General features: G+C 45.6%; 1 protein-coding gene across 1 annotated transcript in view; it reads left to right on the top strand.

Moving 5' to 3' along the window:
* The window catches only part of pappa2 (pappalysin 2), a 641043-nt gene that overhangs the window by 529327 nt on the left and 93493 nt on the right, over window positions 1-18223 (top strand). The window contains exon 20 of the mRNA XM_041207795.1: window positions 10556-10627. Coding sequence (XP_041063729.1) covers window positions 10556-10627 — 72 coding nt within the window. The remainder of the gene's footprint in view (window positions 1-10555; window positions 10628-18223) is intronic.

The following is an 18223-nucleotide window of genomic DNA, read 5'->3' as shown; positions in this document are numbered from 1 at the left end:
AATGGCCTACTCCTGTTCATATGTTTATTGATGCAGGTCCAGCATTAACATTATAATCAATGAGAAATGGGCGGGGAATGTGAGGGGTTTCATGGTCTCCAATCTCACTTCCCCAGTAGAAAGTGCCTGAGGATACATGGCAGAAGGGCCTGAGGGGGTACAAGGGAATGTAAGAAATTTCCTTTGAAACATACACCTTCTCCCCCTCTCTATTATCATTGGGTCTCTGGGCCTTCCAAAGGTATAAGGCCCAGATTCCAATGGCCAAGACGATCCCTGAAGACGTCTGAATTTCTGGTGCAAGGTCCAGCCAGGGAGCTCCTTCATCCACCCTCTTCCTTATTCACCCTCGCACATATCCAACCTCTCCTATATCCACCATCTCCCATATCCTCCATCGCCACCTCTGGTACTGGATACAAGGAGCTCTCTGAATCCTCTGGCCCTCCCACCCACTGCTAACTCCCTTCCCTCTCTAGCCCCTGCAACTGACACCTCACCGATCTCTTCCACCTCCCACAACCCCATCCCTTCCCTCATTAACTTGTTTCCTTCATGAAGCCTACAGCTTTCCACAGTGACCCCTTTCCAAATTTTCCATCTGGCCCCATAGGTGCTAACATTGCCTATGTCCTTTTGTAGCCTCAAGTATTTTTATCATATTTCTTGGGTGTTTGGGTGAGGGGAAGAGAGAAACATGCTGGACTTTGATATTTTCAAATAGGCTACCTCAAACTGTTGGCTTTCTCTGTTCGATCTACATTCTTGCTGTCCAGCTATGTGAAGACCATTTCTTACACATGCACACTGAAAACTCCTTTCCAGTCCACCAGAAACCATTCCAAGTCACCAGAGTCATCCATTATGACTGCAACCGGAGTTTATTTTCTCTGCTTGACAATGCTTGACCTGCTGATGCACTCCAAATTGTCCACTCCATGGCCTCAATCCCTTGCTGTCCCACATCTACTTGGCCTAGTTAAGTCAGCACATCACCCATATTTTCTCCATCCATGCCCACACAGCCCTTGGCAAGTATAGGAATCAGCTTTGAAATGATTGTTGAGAGAACTCCACCATCACGGTTGATTTTGAGGATGATACTGCATTATTCAGCCAGCCATCTGAAATGTAGTGCTGCATAATCAGAATCATCTCAATCTGAACAAAAAGATTGTGAAAGAAGTAGCATTTACATAGATAACACTTTTCACTATCTCAGGACATCCTTATATGCCGTATAGCCAATTAGGTACTTCTTGTTGATGTGCAGCCACTGTTGAAATGTTGGAAAAGTGGCAGCCAATTTGCATAGCAAGTTCCCACAAACTGCAATGAGATAAAGACATGAAAATCTGTTTGAGTAATGATGGATTAGGGGTAAATATCAGCCAATATTTCCAGGCTTTTCCTGGAATCATGCTGGAGATCTACTGTGTCTGCCTAATAGAACAGATGGGGCCTCAGTTTAACATCTCACCCAAAAGGTGATATCTCTGACAGTGCAGCACTCCCTCAGCAGTGCACTGGATTACCAGCCTTGTGGGTGACTTGAACCCACAATCCACTGACCTAAGGAAAGAGAGCGCTATCCACTAAGCCAATGCTGACACTGAAATTATTGTAGCCATCTTGCTCAGCTTTTCCCAGAGCCATCAATCTCCAGCTGAATACAGTCATGAGCAACCTCAGGGTACTGATCAAATCTGAACTTTCAGGCTGCTTTCTTATGGAAAATGAAAAATGACCTCCTTAGGCTCTAGCTCAGCCTCCTCCTATTATCTGCGTTTCCATCACTTTGATAATCAATTACTTTGATGCTTCCTTTGTAGCATTCCCAACTCCATCTTTATAAACAACATCAGCTGGATTTAAAGCTCTCCATTCCGGCCACCATTCTCCTGCCTTCTGGAATTCCCCTCGAAGGCTACTCCATCTTATTCCCCATTAAAGAACCTCCAAAAAATTCATTCTTTTAGGATTTGCTTGTTGGGCTGATTTTCTTACACGAATGCCAGAAGGGAGACTCATAACAAGTGAAGGGAAATTATTTCTTTATTTATTCTTTCATGGAATGTGGGCCACGCAGGCAAAGCCAGCATTTGTTGCCCAAACCTAATTGCCCTTAAACCGAGTTGCTTGCTAGACTATCACAGGCAATTAAGAGTCAACTATATTGCTGTGGGTCTGGAGGCACGGGTAGGCCAGACCGGGTAACGAGGACAAATTTCCATCCCTAAAGGATGTTAGTGCCCCAGCGGAAGCAATTAAGCAATCCCACAACTAATGGGTCAGATCTAAGCTCTGCAGTCCTGCCGCACCAAGTCGTGAATGGTGGTGGACAATTAAACAACTCACTGGAGGAGGAGGCTCCACAAATATCCCCATCCTCAATGATGAGAAAGCCCAGCACATCAGTGCAAAAGATAAGGCTGAAGCATTTTGCAGCCATCTTCAGCCAGAAGTGCTGAGTGGATGATCCATCTTGGCCTCCTCCGGAAGTCCCCATCATCACAGATGCCAGTTTTCAACCAATTCAATTCACTCCACATGATAGCAAAAAACGGCTGAAGGCACAGGATAGTGCAAAGGCAATATTCCAGCAATAATACTGAAGACTTGTCCTCCAGAACTTGCCGTGCCCCTAGACAAGCTGTTCCAGTACAGCTACAATAATGTGGAAAATTGCCCAGGTATGTCCTGCACACAAAAAGCAGGACAAATCCAAGCCGGCCAAAAAACAGCCCCATCAGTCTACTCTCAATCATTAAAGTAATCTAACCATCTCTCCTTGACATTTAATGGCATTACCATCATTGAATTCCCCACTATCAACATCCTGGGGATTACCATTAACCAGAAATGGAACTGGACTAGCCGTTTAAATACAGTGGTTACAAGAGAAGATCAGAAGCCGGGAATTCTGGGGCGATCAATGCACTTCCTGACCCCCCCAAAGCCTATCCACCATCTACAATGGACAAGTCAGGAGTATGATAGAATACTCTTCACTTACCTGGGTGAGTGCAGTTTCAACAACACTCAAGAAGCTCGACACCATCCAGGACAAAGCAGCCCACTTGATTGGCACCCCATCCACCACCTTCAACATTCCGTCTATACGCGACTGATGTACAGTGGCAGCAGTGTGTACCATTTATAAGATGCAGTACAGCAACTCACCAAGACTCCTTAGGCCGCACCTTCCAAATCCATGACTTCTACCACCTAGATGGACAAAGGCAGCAGATAGATGGGAACACCAACACCTGGAGGTTCCCCTCCAAGCCACACACCATCCTGACTTGGAAATATATCACCATTCCTTCATTGTCGCTGGGTTCAAATCCTGGAACTCCCTCCCTAACAGCACTGTGGGTGAACCTACACCAGCGGTTGGAGAAGGCAGCTCACCACCACTCTGAAGGGCAGTTAAGGATGGACAATAAACGCTGGCCTAACCAGTGATGCCCACATCCCATGAACCAGGATTGAAAAGAAAGATGGAGATGAACTAGTTCCTCTGATGAGAGAGTTTAGAACATGGGGGCTAGCCTTAAAATTAGAATTAGGCCCTTCAGAAGCGATGTCAGGAAGCGCTTCTTCACACAATGGGTAGTGAGAATCTGGAACTCTCTTCCCTCAAAATGCTGTTGAGATGCGGCGGGTGAGGGCTGGGGGGTGGGGGTGCGGGGGGGACAGTGGTGTGAGGGTCAATTTCAAACCTGAGATTGATAGATTTTTAAAACAAAAGCAGAATTACCTGGAAAAACTCAGCAGGTCTGGCAGCATCGGTGGAGAAGAAAAGAGTTGACGTTTCGAGTCCTCATGACCCTTCAACAGAACTAAGTGAATCCAAGGAGAGGGGTGAAATATAAGCTGGTTTAAGGTGGGGAGGGGGGGAGGGTGGGGTGGTGGGAGTAGTGGGGTTGGGGGGGTTGGGTGGGGGGAACGAAGTGGAGGGGGGGGTGTGGTTGTAAGGACAAGCAAGCAGTGATAGGAGCAGATCATCAAAAGATGTCACAGACAAAAGAACACAGAGGTGTTGAAGTTGGTGATATTATCTAAACGAATGTGCTAATTAAGAATGGATGATAGGGCACTCAAGGTATAGTTCTAGTGGGGGTGGGGGGAGCATAAAAGATTTAAAAATAATGGAAATAGGTGGGAAAAGAAAAATCTATATAAATTATTGGAAAAAACAAAAGGAAGGGGGAAGAAACAGAAAGGGGATGGGGATGGAGGAGGGAGATCAAGACCTAAAGTTGTCGAATTCAATATTCAGTCCGGAAGGCTGTAAAGTGCCTAGTCGGAAGATGAGGTGCTGTTCTTCCAGTTTGCGTTGGGCTTCACTGGAACAATGCAGCAAGCCAAGGACAGACATGTGGGCAAGAGAGCAGGGTGGAGTGTTAAAATGGCAAGCGACAGGGAGGTTTGGGTCATTCTTGCGGACAGAGCGCAGGTGTTCTGCAAAGCGGTCACCCAGTTTACTCTAATGTAGAGGAGACCGCTTTGGGAGCAACGAATACAGTCGACTAAGTTGGGGGAAATGCAAGTGAAATGCTGCTTCACTTGAAAGGAGTGTTTGGGCCCTTGGACGGTGAGGAGAGAGGAAGTGAAGGGGCAGGTGTTACATCTTTTGCGTGGGCATGGGAAGGTGCCATAGTTGGGGGTTGAGGAGTAGGGGGTGATGGAGGAGTGGACCAGGATGTCCCAGAGGGAACGATCCCTATGGAATGCCAACAGGGGGGGGGGGTGAAGGGAAGATGTGTTTGGTGGTGGCATCATGCTGGAGTTGGCGGAAATGGTGGAGGATGATCCTTTGAATGCGGAGGCTGGTGGGGTGATAAGTGAGGACAAGAGGGACCCTATCATGTCTCTGGGAGGGAGGAGGAGGCGTGAGGGCGGATGGTCCACTCCTCCATCACCTCCTACTCCTCAACCCCCACCTATGGCACCTCCCCATGCCCACGCAAAAGATGTAACCCAAACCAGCCACCCCACCCCCACCCCCACCCCACCCCCCTCCTCCACACCTTAAACCAGCTTATATTTCACCCCTTTCCTTGGATTCACCTAGTTCTGTTGAAGGGTCATGAGGACTCGAAACGTCAACTCTTTTCTACTTCGCCGATGCTGCCAGACCTGCTGAGTTTTTCCAGGTAATTCTGTTTTTGTTTTGGATTTCCAGCGTCCGCAGTTTTTTGTTTTTATCTATTGATAGATTTTTGTTGGTAAGGGTATTAAAGAATTTGGAGCCAAGACAAGTAACTGGAGTTGAGATATAAACCAGCCAATAGAATAGCAGAACAGGCTTGGAGAGCTGAATAATCTGCTCTTGCTCCTATCCGTTAAGGGAAGCAGAGGAGCTTGTGAATTGTCTTATTCACATCCTTAAAGTGAGGCAGTTGCAATGTGGCGTACTGCTTTGTGAAAGCAGTGGTGATTTGCCCAGATTACGAGGGGCCGTTACCTCATGGTGCTCACTCCATCACAGATGGGCATCACCCTCTGTAACCCTTCAGTGTATACGCATCCAACTGCCAGGAACTGGCAGGAGTGGTCACTAACAATCCTGCTGTTGGGTCAAGGCCAACGGCAGGAAACAGTCAATGTGGGTAGCTGGCTCTGCGCATTTGCACACTGGTGCCAGATTTTAGATACTGAGGTGGGGTAACTCGGTTTGGGAAATTTCCCATCTCGCCGGACTCACCTCTGTAAAAGTTATTCCAATCGTGCAGTTTTCGCATGGGGATGGGTTGGGGAGAGGTGCAGGACTGAGTTGGGCCCACTGAACATAGAAGCAGAGTGTAGGCGGCCAAGTTAGGTGCCCTCCTCAGTTTTCCAGGACTTTGTCCTAGTTGCTTTCGGAGTTGTTAGACACTCTAGCCTTCACCCCTCATATCCCCTTGCCTTCAGTCACCCCCATGATCCCTCATATCCTCTACGTCAACTCAATGCCAACTGACGTACCCTCACCCACTTCCATGGCCTCTCATACTCTCCATGCTACCTCCATAGCCACTACCCAGTATTCACCGTGGACAGATACTTGGAGCCATGTGGATATGAAAAAATAAACTTCAAACAATCCAATGTAGCTCTCACGTCTACACATTTGATAGTGAAAAAAAAAACTTCCATTAATAGTACCTCTTCAAAGCTTGTAAATCTTCACTGGTGGTTAATCTGTTATAAAACGAACAAATTTCTATTCAGATTCCACATCAAAGACAGCTAACCCTTTAATAAACTCTTTAAACTGTCAATCAAACTTTGAACTCAGAATGACATAATGATAGCCCATGGGGAAAGGGCAATAAAGAGGTCCATTGAAACTACATGACCAGATGCTACTTTTTTCTAACTTATGCCTGTCAATCAAAGCAGTCCAGCAGAGTTTTTTTTAACTCTTACTGATAGCTGCAGGTTATCTTTTTAAGTTTAAAAAAGTCGGAACTCTGGCAGTCAATCTGCACACAGCAAATTCCCACAAACAGCAATGTGATAATGGCCAGATAATCTATTTGTTTTCGCCATGTTGATTGAAGGATAACTATATATATTCACCAGAATACTGGGCATAACTCCTCTGTTCTTCAAAATAGTGCCATGGGATCTTTCACATTCACCTGAGAGGATGAGTGGGCCTTGGTTTATTGTCTCATTTGAAAGATGATACATCTGACAGTGCAGTGCTGCCTTGGAGTATCAGCCTTGATTTTTGTGCTCAAGTCTTGTAGTGGGACTTGAACCCAAAACCTTCTAACTCAGAGGCAAGAGTGCTATCAACTGAGCCACAGATGAGAGGAATAGGCTTAGCTGTGATGTCCCCCCAAGTCAAAAATAGCCTGCCAGAATTGTTGCATGGAAAATGGCTCTATGGCAGCCAACTAGAAAACCAGCATGAGTTAGCACTGTAGGTAGAGGAAGGGAGAACATTGGAGGAGCAAGATGAAAATGCCATGCTAATGCCACATCTTCTGTAGGCTGCAGAGAGATCATTTTTATATGAGAATTCCATCACCAAAGCAGACCCTGATTTCAATTAACCTTTGAGTAATTCCCCTGGGCATCTCCGTAGCACTGGGTGTGAGAGCAGTGGAGTGGGAGCATCGAATGATGAGTTACATTAGTGAAATCTGAATTATTAGTAACTAGCCTTGATGCAGCAGTATGTCTGGGAAATGTAACAACAGTAGTGTTATATCACTGGATGTCTAATGCTTCAGGGCAGTGACACAGACCAATTCCAACTGTTGTATTGTGTATTTCTGGGCCTCCACTTATAGGCCACCCAGCTACGTGATGCTATCAGAATTGCCATCCAGCTCTGATTTCCTAGAGCTGTCCTGACTTTTTCCCCACCTTGCTTACCCCTCCCAGCAAAAAATACGTGGCCTGACACTCGAGAATAGCTTGGGCTGATACATTGGAGATTGGGAACCCTGACGTGGTGAGAGGTTACCATGTAAAAAATGTCCCATAGAGGCCCACGACCCTGTTTCTCTCTTTAACGAAGTGTGTTGGATTTATTTATTTTTTTTGCTGAGGGTGGCTGCCCAGGGAGATAGCATTCAGGACTGCCATAGGGTCACTAACCCTTCAGGACTGCCCAGGAGTGTCCAGGTTTCGGAGATCGATCTCCAGGGCGCATCGGTGAGCGAACCCAGGAGGACAGTCACCGAAAGAAATGAGGAGCTCTTGTTAATGCCCTTTGAATACTTTGGTTGATTAAACGGAGAAATATTGGAGGTTGATGGGAGGTCATGTGATGAAGCCTCCAGGGCTGCATTCAACCAGAGTTGGGAACCATGGGCCTATAACAAAATGGTATTGAAGGCTGCGCTTTTGGACTTATTCAAAGCTGGTTATATCAGGCAAAGTACCTGACTGCCACCCTCTGTGTAACTGAATCCTTTGCAGCCCAGGGTTAAGGAAATGGCTGCTTTCTGTAGCACAGTGACACTTGGAATGTGAAATAAGCACAGTATAAATTACATGAACGCTAGGCTATAAATCATAGTAATCGGGGCCAGCTTTAGACCTACAAGGGGAGTTCCTGGTCCAGCTTGCAGAAGTTCTTGCTCTAAGTAATGGTGTCTGTTGCATTTTTCATGGGTCTTTTAACAAAGCGTAAGACTCAGTTGTGTTGTCAGTTGTGCTTTGTCCGTCTCACCTCCCACACCGCACACCCACTCCTCCCACCAACCCCAACAACAATTCGCTTCAGCTTCTTTAGTCTAGGGAAAGGAAAAAAAATTCTCCAGCTGCTTGGGCTTTGGATTACTATCCGTTCCACCCCCGCCCCCCATACTCACCTTGGTAGTGAAAAATGTGCTTATTGAAACAGAGCCTTGGTGGTGATCAGCTGGAGGTTTCCTTGCCCATGTTTGACCTGATGCTATGAGACGTCATGGGGTCTGGAGTTAAAGCTGAGGGCTCGCAGGACAATTCGCTCCTGTATACCACTGTGCCACCACCTCTGGTGGGTCTGTCCTGCCAGTGAAACAATGTATACCCAGGGACAGTAATAGAGAAGTCTGGGGCATCAGCTGTATAATATGATTGTGTCAGGCTGAATCTTGACCAGCCTGTGAAGGCAGCTCTCCCAGTTTTGGCACAAGGCTCCAGATGTTAGTAAGGAGGACTTTGCAGGGTCGCCAGGCTGAGTTTGCCACATTGCTATGGGTCTGCAGATACACGTAGGCCAGACCAGGTAAGGACAACAGATTTCCTTCCCAAAACCAGATTGTTTTTTATGACAATCTGAGAGTTTCGTGGTCACCATTACTGAGATTAGCTTTTACTTTCAGATTTATTAATTAATTGAATTTAAATTCCACCAGCTGCCGGTGCTGGGGTTTGAACACATGCTCCCAGTGCATTAGCCTGGGTCTGTGGATTATTAGTCCAGTGTAACATTAACACTATGCCACTGTTCCCATGGTGATGCCAGCTGAGGGATAAATATTGGCCAGGGCTTAGGGAGAATCTCCCCCATTCTTCAACGGGGCTTGTTTTAAGAGGAGAGATTAAGCAGTTTAGGCCTATACTCGATAGAGTTTGGAAGGATGAGAGGAGATCTAATTGAGGTATATAAGATGCTAAAGGGGATAGACAAAGTAGACGTGGAGCGGATGTTTCCCCTTGTGGGGCATTCTAGAACGAGAGGCCATAGTTTTAGGCTAAGGAGTGGTAGATTTAAATCAGAGATGAGGAGGAATTACTTTTCTCAAAGGGTCGTGAATCTGTGGAATTCATTACCTCAGATTGCAGTGGATGCCGGGACGCTGAATAAATTTAAGGAGAAGATAGACAGATTTTTAATTAGTAACGGGTTGAAAGGTTATGGGGAGAGAGCGGGAAATTGGAGTTGGGGTGAAAATGAGATCAGCCATGATCGTATTGAATGGCAAGGCAGGCTCGAGGAGTGAATTGGCTACTCCTGCCCCTAGTTCTTATGCTCTTATGTTCTAAAACAGTCCCATTGATTGTTTCTATCCACTAAAAGAGCAGATGGGAGCTCAGGTTTAATGTCTCATCCGTAGTAACCACCAAGAGTGTGCTTTGACTGATCCTTGGCTGATACAATTTAACAATAATTAAGCTACAACAACGCACAACTATATCCCATTTTAAATCTGTTCCTGTCTTGCCGCACCTAGAGTTGTCCTGCTGTGCTAATGGCCAGGCAAGACACAGAGACATGGATTTAAGAACTGTCCAGGGTTCCCAAACAGGAAAGGATAAAATTACATCTCGGTCTCCACAACCCCATTTTTAAAATCAATGTAATTTTGTCTCCTTTAGTGAAGTTGCATTTCTGTTGGTATAAGGTTTCAGGGACACCATCTGTTCTGTAAAGATGTAATACAAATGCAATACTGCAACAAGAGAGTGTAAAATGGTTGTCAGCTGCCCATTACCTTGCTATTCCTCATGCATGAGGGAGGGATTATTTAAAATTATTCAAAAATCGGGGCATCACATCCAAACTTCATTGTGGTGTCAGCTGAGACCTGTGCAAGTTAGGACTTGGTGCATAGTGAGCACGAGCCCAGGCTCTCAGCCTCGCGATTTGATTCAATCGTGGAACCTGGAAATCTGATCCATTTGAATCGATCCATCATTGTAACCTGCTGCTGCATTCCCCGAACTGAAGCGAGTGCTTGTTCCTGCTGATCTTAACTCGGAACTGCAGACAGATGAGTTGTTTGATAAATTGTGCAGAACACCTGCAGCTGGTGGCAACAGCGGCAGATGACATGTGGGCGGACAACAGCGTAAGTGAGATGTTTTAATGAGTTGCCCTTTGATCAAAAGCATCTGCAAGTTCAAAGGACAATGTTCGTCCTCCTTAATGAACTGCAGCATGAGTACACAAACGTGTCATACTTGGGTGTGCTGTGCCTCCTACATTACAAAACATGACTAAACTTCGAAATGCATTGTCATTGGTGAAGTGCTTTGTGTCATGCTGCAATATTAAAGCAAATACGTCCTTTATAACCTGCGATTTCTAACGAAATAACATCGGTTTGTTTTCTTGCAGAGTATGGTGTGCACAGGAATGCTGCAATGGCACCCGGAACCCCACCTTATCCACTGCATCCAATCGTGTGAGGTGAGCTGCTACTTTGATTGTTACGGGTTATGCTGCTCATGTCTCTGATGTCCCTTTACCAATCCCCATTCCTTTCTCGAAGCTGCTCGGACTGTGAAGCACTCTAGCCGCCTGCTATCCCTTCCAGAGTGTTACCGTTTAGAGGGTGCATTTTCAGTGCTGTCCCCTCCCTAACTGCGATGGCGCAGGAGGTACTGCAGTGTGGACACAGCCGGAGAATGGCTGAATGACCGGCTGGGAGCCTCAAGCAAGGTTTGAGTTGGGGCGGAATGGGATTTCCCCTGCAGGGTCAGAGATGGAAGAAACTGCAGTATACAGTAAAGCTGTTCAAAGCAAAATGGTGGAAATATGTGTTTAGAAGTAGGATTGAGGTTTATCGAGCAACACAGAGTGGGATGTTCAAATGGGTTGTGGAACTGGAACCCTGACTTATTACGAAGGTGCCAATTTTGTGTGCTGGATCTCAGGTGTATAATGTAGGACCTTCTGGATAAAATGATATTCTGGAGTTTGGTTTGTTTACCTTTGGCTGGGGGTGGGGTGGAGATGGGGAGGAGGGGCAGAGGGAGTGGGGGAAGGGGCAGGAGGAGGGGGAGGGGTGGTGGAGGGAGGAGGTGAGGGGGAGGGTGGGGGGGAGGGAGGGGGTGGGGGGGCAGGTGAGAGGGGCGGGGGGAGTGAGGGGAGGGAGGAGGTGGGGGGGAGGTGGGGGGGCGGTTGGGGGGGAGTGGGGGCAGGGGGAGGGGGAGGTGGGGGGGAGGAGGGAGGAGGTGGGGGGGAGGGGTAGGGGGGAGTTGGGGGACAGTGGAGGCTGGTGGGTTTGAAGAATCCATGGGGTAGAGACCATGTTTGGATTTTTCTCTGCTCTGTTGGTGGGTTCAATGGTCTTTTCTTCTTACACATTCCCATTTTCTTTCTTCCAATTTCACCAAGAACTACGTTTATTTTAAAAAAAGCTCTCCCAAGAATGCAGAATACCTTGAAATGTACTCTTGAAATTCTCTTTCACCGCACAGCAGAGCGGAATTGATCTTCTTGGTGACCATCTCTGTTTGGTGATGTATTCTTTCCAACGGAGTTTGGCCATTTGCCCTGTGCCTTTGTGTTTATTAGTCTAGATGAGAAAGGCTGGGGGTGATTATGAAGCCTCTGGGAATTGTCCCTTTTTAAAGAAGGGGATTTATCCTTTATTTCCCCCCTCGCCCCTCCCCCCCCACAAGTTAGCTTTCCTTCCTCCCCCTTCAGAAGGTACTGAGTTGTGCTATGGTCACTGGCAGTCCTTCACTGACTTGCTCCAATAACCCTCACTTTCAAGCAGGCACCGCTTTGGTGACATATTAGACTTGGCCATGATGCATGCTGCTGTTGAATAGCATGCTGGCATCCACTTGCCTGGGCTCGCACCTTTGAGTGGAACATTTGAAAGCTTGGTGGAAGCTATGTGCATTGCAGTGTACCAGTGGAATTCAGTTTTGCAAGCTGGAAAGTGTTAAAAGTGAGACCCAACGTCTAGCAGCAGAAGTGTTGGAGTGCTCCCTGCTAGAAATCTAATACTTTCCATTTCGCAGCAGTCATTTCTGCTCCGTTTTCTGACGACGTCATTGCTGTTCTTCTGTAGCTAAATAAAGCTCCTTTTCATCATACTGGCGCAGGGATATGTTGAGATATTATTGCTTCTGGTCTCCTGTGCTTTGTGTTTTTTTTCCAATTCTGCTGGTCTTGAAAAACTGCCAGGAAATCTTCACAAAACACAGTAATCAGATTCGCATGTTGCAATGTGCCAACATACCCCAGCGGCAAAGCTGACGGATTCCAGCAATAATATTTACTGTTACTTTTAGGAGAGGTGATATGGACATGGTGGCCTGGGCGAAGGGAAGCGACACCTTGTGTCTTTTTTTGAACTTCAGTGAGCTTTTTACCCTCTCCCACCCACTCTAGAATAAACTTGGCCTTACTCTTCTCAATGACCTGGCAGTTGGGCAGCCTCACGGCAGTCTCCAGGGATTGGATCAAGTGTCCATTCCACATGCGTGAACCTAGACAGTGCTTACTGCTTCTGTGACGCCAAGCCATTCCCCTGGGAGGATGACAACTTGTATTTATGCCTGCCCTTAGACCCAAGGTACTTTGCAGGAGCAATAATCAAGCAAATTTGACAAAAAAAAAGCCACATAAGAAAATGTTCGTATCATTTACTAGAGGTTTCCCCAAAAAGGTAGATTTAAGCAGTGACTTGAAAGAGGAAGGAGAGCTGGAGAGATTTAGGGAGGGAATACCGAGAGCTGAAGGCTTTGGCAGCTGAAGGCATGGCCGCCAGTGGTGGAACGATGAAAATCGGGCTTGTGCAAGAAAGAGGTCAGAATTGGAGGAGCGCTGTAAGCTAGAAGAGGCTGCAGAGATACGGAGAGGTAAGACATTCGAGGAATTAGAAAGATTAACATATTAATTTGGGGCTTTGCCAACCCAGGAGCCAGTGTAGCTCAGTGAGCCCTGGAGTGATAGGGTGAACAGGACTTGGCGCGCATTAGGATGCGATCAGGAGAGTTTTGGATGAGCTCAAGTTTATGGAAGGTGGGCAACAGACTGGCCAGCAGTGCGTTCGAATAAACAAGTCCGGTGGTATCGAAGGTATGGATGAGAGTTCTAGCAGCAGCTGAACTGAGGCAAGGTGGAACACAAACAGAAAATGCTGGAAAAACTCAGCAGGTCTGACAGCATCTGTGGCGAGAGAAACAGAGTTGACGTTTCGAGTCCGTATGACCCCAAGGGTCTTCAGACCTGATGGGTCATATGGACTCAGAACGTCCATCCTGTTTCTCTCTCCACAGATGCTGTTAGACTTGCTGAGCTTTTCCAGCATTGACTGTTTTTGTTTCAGATTTCCAGCATCTGCAGTATTTTGCTTTTATCTGATGCAATGTGGAGCTGGGTGATGTTGCATAGGTACAATTAAGCAGTTTTGACACTAAACTTGAATAGTTTAATGGTGCTCGAGAGAAGCATCATCCTTATATAACACTCATCTCAATTCATATTCACCTATGTTTCAGTACTGTACGTATGTTTTTTTTCCAATTGCAACTGACGTTTGGAAGTACAGAATCCATCATTGTATTGTTAGAAGTTTCCTTTCATCACATTATATTTTGCTGAAATCTGAGGGCTTTCATTGGTCACTGACAACAATGCCATGATTTTGAGAACAAAGGCTCTAAGTTGGTGGTTGAGGCCGAAACGCTCAACTCACTTAAAAGGTACCTAGATCTGCATCTGAAGCACTGTCACCTGCAAGACTATGGACCAGGTGCTGGAAAGTGGGATTAAAATGAGCGGCTAGTTTCTTTTTCATCTTTCTCTGGCCAGCACAGACATGATGGGCTGAATGGCCTCTTTCTGCACCATAACGTTTCTATCGTTCTATGGTCCCATGGCTTCAGTTGCAGTTTGGTCAGTTTGGTGCAGGTTCAATGAAGTTGTTCACTCATGGCCTGTCATGGGTGCATTGTGTGGTTTGTACTCAAGGCACACATGCAGTGCTGTTTTATCATCTATTTTCTACGTGTACAGTACAAATAGCCTCGGAAACCGTGGCAAGACGTGTCAGTGTTTGTCTGTCTTCTGGGAACTGTCACAGAAGAGGGAGAGATCTTGCATTCGTATGTTGCTTTTCACTACCTCAGGATGTCCTTCATCCCTCTCCCTGGCAAATGCTTGAGGCTGCACCACATTGTATATATCTTGGTGCCTTATTTGACCCCAAGATGAACTTGTGACCACACATTCGTGCCAATGCTAAGACCACCGAAGGTTAACATAAATCTCATGTCTTCTCCACTAGCTCTTGGCCAACGGGGTGTGATTTTTCGATGCCTGAAGCCCAAGTAATTCACAAATTTACTCAACCCATCGCTGTTCACTGGAAGTCCATTGTCACCCCTCACTGTTTGAGGGACTTCAAACAAAGTGAAAATCTGGTCAAGCTTTGGAATGATTGCTTTCACTGAAGTGGACATAACCATTTCTACAACTGAGAATCTGCTGTAGTTGTCAGTCACAAAAAGCAAGTGTTCACTCGTGGGCAATTTGTGAAACCAATGTTAACTTCAATCCATGGTCCTGCAGGTAGTTTAAACATCTTGAGTGGATCTCCAATGTTTGACATTGTGGTCACTTGATGTGACAAACATTAATTGACCACCTGGTAGAGGACAACGTGAATTCCTGGGAACCAAACCTTTTCCTGGTTTTGGCAATTCCCTGGTGACTGTTATGATCTAGCAGTTGGTAAAGTGAAGTTATTTAAAAATCCCAGAGGGAAACTTTAAACAACTGTCATAACCTATATTTTTAAGTGGTATGTTTGAGATGCAACTCTAAATTCAGGAATCAGACCACCAGTTCTTGAGAGGTTTTATATTAAACTAAATGAAACATTTTATTAAGTTACAACACATTAAACACATATACACATGGCTACAAATTATTACTAACATAACTTTTAACAAATTCCACAACTAATCTCCACTAAGGCAACAGCAACCCATAGACTTTAAGGAGACACCAGGCAAAGCATTTTCACCTTACAAATTCAAAATGAGGTTCCTCTCACTTTGGTTCCTGTGGAGACAGTTGCAGGCTTACTGCTACTTTGATCTTACATTGCCTCTGCTCTGCACACACGAAAACTGCTATCAGTTATATCCAGCACATCTCACTGAATGTAAATTATCATTATATCACCAGCCTCTTTGAACTCCACCTCTCCTAACAATATAACCCCTTTTGTAGTACCAATTTTATTAGTAATAAAAACATATTACTTGGTCTCTGCTAGCTAGGTGTCAGATTTCACCCCACTTCTTGAATGCTGTATTCAAAAAATGCAAATGCAGTCTACCTCTCTCACATCTCAAAACTAGTAAACATCAATGCACCCAGACTAGCTGGCTTTAATCCAATTAGGACACACCCATCGACTAAACCTCTATTTTAAAAGAAAAATATTTTCCAGTGATATTATATACATTAATAGCTTCATGACAGTGACCTCATGCTATATGGACAACACCTTTTCTCAATGATTGTGAAATGATAATACAGTTGCCACACAGCACAAGACCAGATGTGGTTGTAACGTTGAGCTCATTTCGAACATTGTGAAGACCTTGCCATGTAGTGTGTGTGAATGGTTTCAAATTTGTAGATGCTCTCGATTTTGTCTTTCCAGTTTCATTTTGTTGCCACTTTGATGTCGACTTGTGTTAGCAACTTTGGCACCATGTTTAGGTTTACGTAATTAAGATGTTGTGTGGCAACCCTTTCTTCATGACTGTTAGGCCTTACTGTAGGCAACGGATGTCACATAAGATAGTTCGCTGGGTTGAGCTTGCCTGGCTGATTCTCCACGTGTAAAGTATCCTCTTGTAGTTTGAGCATTGAGTGCTCTATTTGAGTGGGTGGTTTGCTAGGTGAATTGTTGAACAAGCTCGCTAGTGACCTATAATTGGTTAATACTTCAAACTCTCTCCCATTCAAATAGAGATGAAAGTGTAAGATACCTCATGTGATTGAGAACGCTTTTCTCTCTGCAATTAACATTGCTCAATGGGCATTGGCAATCACATTGCCATCACGATGATTGGTGGGTTACCTGCCTTACGTTTCTGCATGAGAACATGAGAACTGCATCTAAGCCAAACTGCATCCATAACTAGCTGGATGGTTTTCTTAGGGTCGAAATAGGTATTTGTGCAACTTGCTGAAACCGTTGTTTGATCTGGTCCACAGAGTGTGTGATTGACTTCATTTCCCCTTGGTGGCTTTGTTTATCAGGTCACATAGGTGGGCAGATAGCATCATCCTTATTGGCTATCCGTCGATTTGAGGAAGACGTCAACTCGGGTTGGCTAGTTTCTGCCGTGGGTCATCATGCAAGTGAGCCAGTCAATTCCCGACCCGCAGATCTTTGGGCACATGGGGCAGGATATTCCATGAGGCAATGGGATCCGGAGTGCAGGATTTACTTCCTTTGCTTTTCTGCCAGCACTCTGTCTCATCATCAAGACGTTGTGGCTCAAAGCATGACACAGCTTGATGGACCAAGTTATCGTCATTTTGAACAACTGGTAGCGAGCTCCTCCCAGTCATTAATATTAATGCTGCCACACTTTAAAGAGAACTTCACGGTGTCTTTGTAGAGTTTTCTTTGTCCTCCCAGGAACGTTGGCCATTTGAGAGTTGAGAAAACAGGATCTGACAAGGGAGATAGCTTTCGGCAACCCAGACACAATGCCCAGTCCATCGAAGTTGGTTTTGCAGGTGTTGTGCCTGAATGCTTTTGTGAAGCTGGCTTCAAGGATACGAGCATTTGTTTGCCGCTGCCCCCATTGAGTCTGGAAGATGCGACGGAGACATTGCTGGTGAAATTTCTCTAGTGTTCTTATGTGTCGCTGATACACAGTCCAGGTCTCACTGCAATACAGCAGCATGGTGGTGACAATTGCTCTGTACACTAAGGTTTTTGTTAAATTGCAGAGGTCTTTGTTGTCAAACACTTGCTGCTGTAGTTTGTAGAAAGCTGAGCTGGCACAACTGATCTGGCCCCGTCAATGGTGGCCTTTTGAGAGAGGCATCTGCCAAGGTGTGGAAAAGGCTCAACATATTCCAGAGTCTATACCTCAACATGTTTGGGAGGTGGAATATTTTGCTGACCAGGTTTGGATTGGGAGATGAGCTTTATATCGGCAACATTCAAGGACAAGCCGAGTTTCTTGTATGCAGAATTGAAGAGATTGAGCATGGCTTTCAAATCTGATGCAGAGTGGGCAATGATACTGTAGTCAACAGCAAACTGTAGATCATATATGTCTATGGTGATCAGTTTAGTTTTGGCATGAGTGTTTTCCAACTAAACTGTATTTAATACTCACACCAGAGTGCAGTTAATCTTTGATGAGGTCAATAGCCACTATCAGGTAGATTGTAAACAGTGTGGGGGCTGTCACACATCCCTGCTTGACTGTATTTTGGTCTGTATTTTGAAGGGGGACTGTTTCAGATCTCCCATCAAGACAGTTCCAGTGAAATCATCATGGAGCAGTTGCAGGATTGTGATGAGGTTTCTCAAACATCCAAATCTCTGGAGCACAATCCACAGAGCCTGGTGATTTACTGAGTTAAATGCTATGGTCAGGTCGATGAATGCAACAAAGATTTCCTGTTGTTCTCAATAGTTTTCTTGGATTTATCTGACAACAAAGACCATGTCAGAGGTTCCTCTGGAAGGTGTAACATAGGACAGATAGTGTGGCAGTATGTGATGGGTCTTAGCAGACTCCGGACTTCCTGCACATTTGTAGGATCTGCAGTGTTTGCAATGGCTTCAACTTTCTATGGATGAGGTGACACTCCCTTAGTGTTGAACACATGTTCAAGTTGAGGGTTACATTCTCAAAGATGAATTAGGCACGTGTGTAGCCATAACTCGAGTTCACTTTCATGTGTCTGTAGATGAGAATTTCATCACTGATGTTCAGCATTCCTCCAGGTCCTCGAAGTACAGACTGAATCATATACTGAAGTAGCTCAGCTGCTGAG

Source organism: Carcharodon carcharias, chromosome 16 (assembly GCF_017639515.1).
Source record: "Carcharodon carcharias isolate sCarCar2 chromosome 16, sCarCar2.pri, whole genome shotgun sequence".
NCBI lineage: Eukaryota > Metazoa > Chordata > Chondrichthyes > Lamniformes > Lamnidae > Carcharodon > Carcharodon carcharias.
This window is presented reverse-complemented; position numbering and strand designations above follow the sequence as displayed.